The following is a 7,343-nucleotide window of genomic DNA, read 5'->3' as shown; positions in this document are numbered from 1 at the left end:
ACACTTGCTATAGTCACCTCAAAGATGGTAAAATGCCTGCACTTGCTGTTGCGAACAATCTCACACTCTCTGATATTCCAAAGGAACTGTGTGGATTGAACATACTGGAGAGACACCTCATTTCCAAATGCATATCATTTGCCAAAATTGTACCTCTTCCCAAAGGTCAACAACGAGCCATTCGTGGAAATGTGGTGTGCGTGCCATCGGAAGTACAAGAGACGGTCAATGTCTTGCCCAGACTAAGAAGTAAGTCACAGATGTTGAGAGTGAAACTGAAGAGACGGCTTTGCTACAAAGGCCATCAGTTTTTTCAAACTGTCACTTGGTCTAAGCTAATGAGCGCTCTGATGAAACTGAAACAAGTCCATCCACAGTACAGAGACATAACCATTCGCGACGATGCGGACCTTTGCGACCCAACCCTCACTGACGATGAGAGCAGCTCCGATGAAGCGCAAATGAGCGACAGTGAGTACAATGAGGAAGCTCTGGAGGAGATGTACAGATTTGAAAGTGATGCTCTGTGTGGGATGAACAGTGACTCTCAACATGACAACAGTGGTAACAAACAGCAACAAGAAAATTCGGAAGACGGTGATCAACCAAATGGTGGAGTGATACTTGAATCATGTCTCCAACCCAATGATGTGGCAGAGGAAATTATGAGTTTTACAGAGGGCATTTATTGTGTTGCTCCTGCAGAAAGAAACAACCCTGTGTTGCCTTTAAGGCTGTATAAATAATTTCATATGGTTACAATGTTGTAAAAATGTTTTAATAAGTTAAGTAATCCTTTCGATCTTGTAATAATAGATAATTCATAGTTTAAGTTGAAAAAATATTGTCGTGAAACGCTACTTCCGGTTTCGCCGCGCTACTTCCGGTTTCGCTACAGGATGTTATGAAGTAGCCATGTTGTGGAATGCGGTCAGACTTACATCTGTTGCCATCTGCTGTGATTCATTAACGAGGCAATGCCGTAAGTCGTGTGTCGTTTTAATCTTAATGTTTACGCTGATATTTTGCTATTATTTTGTTAACTTTATTGGAGGAGCGCACTTTATTTTCATGTTCTCTTCAGCTATTCGCTGACACTATGTAACGTCTGTTGCAGTTTTCACCGCTCAGTAAAGAAAATTACAAGCTAGTACAGTCTCCTGGGTTCTTTGCTGGTGGTTTAGCTACGCGTTTCCTCAAGACGCTACAGTGAAAAGGCAGCATCTGATGTGTCATCGTGATCAAGATGGCAGCAAGAAATAAATCTGCGACAAGTCAAACCGGCAGCACATGCTCATCCGTAGGAAGCGCTGCTCGTGCCCGAGCTAAAGCAGAAGCAGCAAAGGTGAGAGCGTCGTTTGCAAATAAAGAAGCAGAGCTAAAAGTGGAAAAAGCTGAAAGTGAACTACAAAAAATGAAAATTGACACAGCGCTAGAAGTGTTAGCATGGCAAAGAGAAGCTCATGCTGCAGAAGCAGAGGCTGAAGTGCTAGAAAATGCAGAGGCAATACAAGATGAACATGAGAGCAGAAATTCTTTATTGGACAGTGTAAAAAGAGAAAGAACAAATTACTATGTGCAATCACAAAGCGAAATTCAACCTCCAATCGTACAAGTATCAGCTACACCAACGCAACACAAGGCCTCAGATAACTCATTAGTAACATGGGATCCATCTGAGGAAGATGCTTTTGAGCCACCACCTGTCAGCATTAGGCCAAAGTTCACGTTCAAGAAGACAGCTTTGCCAATTCAAACCAAACTTGGGACAAAACCAAAAGTAGAACAAACAAAGAACGCTCTTAGTCCACACGCATCCCCATTCATGCCTCATTACAATAATGCAGCGAGCTTACCTCACCCAGCTGAGCCGTTTGCCCAATATATGGCACGTCGAGACCTGATCACATCTGGCCTCTATCAATATGACGATAGGCCAGAGAACTTCAGAGCATGGTACTCTTCATTCAGTGGTGCTATAGCAGAAGTCCACCTGACACCGACTCAAGAGTTAGATCTCATGACCAAATGGCTGGGAAAGGAATCTAGTAGTCAGGTGAAGCGCATACGCTCAGTACACGTCAACAACCCCAGTGCAGCCCTAAAGAGAGCATGGGAGAGGCTTTGTGAGTGTTATGCAGCCCCCGAAGTGATCGAAAAGTCACTCTTTCAGCGATTGGATAGCTTTCCAAGATTAACAACAAAGGACAATGTCAAACTGCGCGAACTAGGGGATCTCCTCCAAGAGATTCAAGGAGCCAAGGAAGACGGCTATCTTCCTGGTTTGTCGTATCTGGACACTTCACGAGGAATAGGTCCAATAGTCGACAAGCTCCCGTACCCACTCCAAGATAGGTGGATGACTCAGGGTTCTAACTACAAAGAAGATCATAATGGTTGTTTCCCACCCTTTCATTACTTTTGTGCTTTTATCTGCAAAGAGGCAAAGAAACGCAATGACCCAAGTTTCACCCAACAAAATAGTCAAACGTACATTAAACAAGAAAGATCCAACCCTAAGAGCTTTAACTCACCCAGACCTATCGCTGTGCACAAAACAAACATTACAACTACAAACAACGACATAAACAACAACTGCCCACTGCACAGTAAGCCACATCCACTAAAGAAATGCAGGACATTCAGGTACAAACCATTGGAGGAAAGAAAGGCCTTCCTCAAAGAGAGAGGAATATGTTTTAAATGCTGCTCTTCAGACACTCATCTCGCTAAGGACTGTAAATCTACAGTAAAGTGCACTGAATGTGACAGCACACGCCATGACACCGTCATGCATCCAGGTCCTCCACCTCAAAACAAGGCTCCTTCACCTGCTCAAGAGGACGGCGGGGAGGGAGAAAAACAACCCGACAATGTCGATGTAACATCAAGCTGTACCAAGGTGTGTGCCCAAGGTCAATGGGGTCGCTCATGTTCGAAAATATGTCTCGCCAGGGTGTATCCAAAGGGTGAAAAAGAAAGTGCAGTTAAAGCTTATGTAATCCTGGACGACCAGAGCAATCGTTCCTTAGCTAGGCCTGAGTTCTTTGAACTTTTTAATATTAAAACCAAGCCTTTCTGCTACAACTTAAGAACATGCTCCGGGCTTGTTGAAACACAGGGCAAGATGGCTGAAGGTTTCCTGATCGAGTCGCTTGATGAATCAGTCATCATCCCACTACCTCCTCTTATTGAATGTCCAGACATTCCCAACAATAGGAGTGAAATCCCAACTCCAAGCGCTGTGCTGCACCAGCCTCATCTTCGTCCCATAGCCAAATGCATTCCTGAGTTAGATCCTCAGGCTGAAATTCTCCTGTTGCTAGGTCGAGACATCTTACGTGCACACAAGGTTAGAGAACAACTCAATGGGCCTCATCATTCTCCGTTTGCCCAACGGCTAGATTTAGGGTGGGTCGTAGTTGGAGAGGTGTGCCGGGGTAAGGTTCATAAACACACGGTCAACACGTTCAAGACGACGATTCTCGAAAATGGCCGTCCAACAGTTTTCGGACTCTGTGACAACTTTCTGCAACTCACAGCAATGCCACGCACTAAAAGACAGGATAAGGCACCTGAACAAACTCTCGGAAAAACAGTATTCAATCGCACAGAAAACGACAACAAACCAGCTCCATCTATCGAGGACATTCTCTTCTTGGAGATTATGGACAAAGGAATGTATAGAGATGACAAGAATAATTGGGTAGCACCCCTTCCCTTCAAAGAACCTCGCCAACAGATGCCAAACAACAGGGAGCTTGCAGTCAGTCGGTTTTTGTCTCTCAAAAGAAACTTACAGAGAAAACCTCAAATGCAAGAGCAATACGTCGAGTTCATGCAAGGCATTTTCTCCAATGGTCATGCTGAAGTGGCTCCTCCACTGAAGCAAGGTGAAGAGTGCTGGTATCTTCCAACGTTCGGGGTTTATCACCCACAAAAGCCCAATAAGATCAGAGTTGTTTTTGATTCCAGTGCCCAGTATTCCGGCGTCTCCCTCAACAGCGTCCTTCTCTCCGGGCCTGATTTGAACAACAGTTTGCTTGGGGTCCTCCTACGATTTCGGAAAGAGGCAGTTGCCATTATGGCAGACATACAGCAAATGTTTCATTGTTTCCTGGTGCGTGACGACCACCGAAATTATCTCCGTTTTCTGTGGCATAAGGACAATGATGTAAATAAGGAGGTCATCGAATATCGAATGAAGGTCCATGTATTTGGAAACTCGCCATCACCTGCAGTAGCCGTTTATGGATTGCGCAAAGCCATCCAGGAAGGGGCAAAGGACTATGGCGCCGACACAGTCAAGTTTGTGGAAAGGCATTTTTACGTTGACGATGGCTTGATCTCTGTGCCTTCTCCAGCTGAAGCAATTGACTTGCTCCAAAGAACAAAAGCCGCTCTTGCTGAGTCCAATCTTCGTTTGCACAAGTTTGTCTCTAATTCTCGAGCAGTCACAGAAGCCTTTTGTCCTGACGATTGTGCAACAATCATTAAAGGCCTAGATCTGGAAGGTGAAGAAACTCAGTCACAACGAAGCCTAGGTCTCATTTGGGAAATAATGACAGACACTTTCACCTTCTCAGTGGCCACTGCAATTAAACCATTCACTCGCCGAGGTGTTTTGTCTTCTGTTAACAGCATCTTTGATCCTCTGGGTCTGTTGGCACCTGTCACTATCCAAGGAAGAGCGCTACTCCGTGAACTATCATCAGAGTGTTCAGAATGGGATGCACCTCTTCCGGAGAACAAGCAAAACAAATGGGAAAGTTGGAGAAATTCCCTAGAAGATCTTAAAGAGCTTCACGTCCCAAGAACCTACACATCAACTTCTCTCAGGCAAGCAGAACGCAACGAACTGTATTTATTTTCAGATGCTTCAACCAAAGCAATTGGTGCTGTAGCCTACCTGAAAGCAGTCCAACAAGATGACAAGGTTGAGGTAGGATTCATTATGGGCAAGGCAAGACTTGCTCCTCAATCAGAACCCACTATACCAAGGCTTGAACTGTGCGCCGCTGTCTTGGCAGTCGAGATGGCCGATCTAATTCAGGAGGAGTTAGACCAACAGCTGGATGCAGTTCATTTTTACACAGACAGTAAAGTAGTTCTCGGCTACATCTGTAACGAGTCAAAAAGATTCTACACATATGTCCACAACAGAGTGCAGCGTATTCGTCAGTCCTCCAAGCCAGAACAGTGGCATTATGTGCGCACAGAGGAAAACCCTGCAGATCATGCTTCACGATCACTCACACCATCTCAACTGGCAAAAACAATATGGTTCACCGGACCATCCTTCATCTATCGTTCATCTGCAGAAACAAACCAAGCAAGTGGGAAGTTTGAGTTAATTGATCCAGAAAAAGACTGCGAATTAAGGCCACAAGTTAAAACACTGGCGACTAACCTTCAAGTCCTCACATGTAAAGGCTTCCAACGCTTCTCTACCTTCAAGTCATTGGTCAGAGCGATAGCTTTCCTCATTCACATCGCAAAATCATTCAATGGCAGTAATCCAAACAGAAAATGCAAAGGATGGCACAAATGTCACCTACCTCAAACACTGGACGAAATGACTCGCGCTAAACATATCATTCTCAAGGAGACACAACGAGCAACGTTTGGAAAAGAACTGTTGGCTCTTCAAGCTGGAAAACCAATTCCCACACAAAGCCCTCTACAAAAACTCAGCCCAATCCTGGATGATGGCCTTATAGTTGTCGGAGGCCGAATCAAGCACTCTGATTTTGAGGACTTTGAAAAGAACCCAATAATCATTCCCAAGGACTCTCACATTTCTCTCCTGCTCACTCGTCACCACCATGAGCAAGTAAAACACCAGGGTCGCCACCTGACAGAAGGCGCAATAAGGGCTGCTGGGCTTTGGCTTATAGGTGGCAAAAGACTTGTCAACTCTGTGATCCACAAATGCATTATTTGCCGCAAACTACGTGGTAAACAGGAAGAACAACGCATGGCAGATCTGCCATCAGAACGCCTTAAAATGTGTCCTCCTTTTACTTATGTGGGCCTTGATGTTTTCGGGCCATGGACAATAACTACCAGGCGTACTAGAGGTGGACAAGCCCAAAACAAGCGCTGGGCCAACAGAGATCGTGCCTTCTACCACCTCCTGGAGAATTCTTGGAGAAGGACTTGTACACTAAGCAATGGAGGCAAGTTCAGGCTCTTGCCAACCAGTTTTGGATGCGTTGGAGGAGGGAGTACCTGCCCTTACTACAAAAGAGACAAAAATGGACTCAATCTAGAAGAAATCTGCAAGTCGGTGACCTTGTTTTGCTCAAAGACAAGCAGGTCACACGCAACAGCTGGCCTATGGCCCGGGTCACTGCAACATTCCATGGAAAGGACAATCGTGTAAGAAGGGTCGAAGTTAAAGTCAGTGACCAAGGCAACATTAAGACATTTATGCGACCAGTGACGGAAATCATCCTCCTCCTCCCCAAAGACTGATTCTTTCAAGGTTTAGTTAAGCTTATGGTGCCCCCTACGGGCCAGGCGGGGAGTGTGTTGCCTTTAAGGCTGTATAAATAATTTCATATGGTTACAATGTTGTAAAAATGTTTTAATAAGTTAAGTAATCCTTTCGATCTTGTAATAATAGATAATTCATAGTTTAAGTTGAAAAAATATTGTCGTGAAACGCTACTTCCGGTTTCGCCGCGCTACTTCCGGTTTCGCTACAGGATGTTATGAAGTAGCCATGTTGTGGAATGCGGTCAGACTTACATCTGTTGCCATCTGCTGTGATTCATTAACGAGGCAATGCCGTAAGTCGTGTGTCGTTTTAATCTTAATGTTTACGCTGATATTTTGCTATTATTTTGTTAACTTTATTGGAGGAGCGCACTTTATTTTCATGTTCTCTTCAGCTATTCGCTGACACTATGTAACGTCTGTTGCAGTTTTCACCGCTCAGTAAAGAAAATTACAAGCTAGTACAGTCTCCTGGGTTCTTTGCTGGTGGTTTAGCTACGCGTTTCCTCAAGACGCTACAAACCCAGTAAGTTTTTTCAAGACTCCCAAGCTTGAGGCCATGGCTTTTCCGGTGCAGTTTCCCACTGGTCAGAACACCCTCGATGAAGAGAGAGCAATAAAACTCACACCAAGCAAATATTTCAAAACCCGTCTGTGTTGCGTGGATGAACGCTTTGCTCGAGATACCAACTACTTGTTCTTTGCCCAGTTTGTGACTGAAATTTACCAGGCAACGTCGAGCATGACAATACAGCTGCGCAAAGGTAAGCCTTTTACCAGGGATGGTCGAAGGATAAACAATGCCATGCTTCAGGACAAACGTGAAGTTGAGAAACTGGTGC

At 44.8% G+C, this 7,343-nt stretch overlaps 1 protein-coding gene across 4 annotated transcripts; it reads left to right on the top strand.

Moving 5' to 3' along the window:
* Nucleotides 1-723: 723 nt before the first annotated feature.
* LOC133147122 (uncharacterized) lies at nt 724-7,027 on the top strand. Of its 4 annotated transcripts, none has more exons than XR_009711518.1 (3): nt 724-982; nt 1,118-6,794; nt 6,930-7,027. XR_009711518.1 is itself a non-coding variant. In XM_061271212.1 (3 exons), exon 3 carries the CDS (start codon nt 4,955-4,957, stop codon nt 6,383-6,385), a length of 1,431 nt encoding a protein of 476 aa, XP_061127196.1. In that variant the 5' UTR covers nt 724-982; nt 1,118-1,345; nt 4,642-4,954; the 3' UTR covers nt 6,386-6,904. The 4 variants fall into 4 exon arrangements, 3 of the variants coding, with proteins under 3 accessions (XP_061127196.1, XP_061127195.1, XP_061127194.1); XM_061271212.1 differs by lacking the exon at nt 6,930-7,027 and having other exon boundaries at nt 1,118-1,345; nt 4,642-6,904; XM_061271211.1 differs by lacking the exon at nt 6,930-7,027 and having other exon boundaries at nt 4,642-6,904.
* Nucleotides 7,028-7,343: the final 316 nt, after the last annotated feature.

The sequence above is a fragment of the Syngnathus typhle genome, unplaced genomic scaffold, assembly GCF_033458585.1.
Source record: "Syngnathus typhle isolate RoL2023-S1 ecotype Sweden unplaced genomic scaffold, RoL_Styp_1.0 HiC_scaffold_32, whole genome shotgun sequence".
Classification (NCBI taxonomy): Eukaryota; Metazoa; Chordata; class Actinopteri; order Syngnathiformes; family Syngnathidae; genus Syngnathus; species Syngnathus typhle.
The sequence above is the reverse complement of the archived record's forward strand: the minus strand, read 5'-3'. Positions and strand labels throughout refer to the sequence as shown.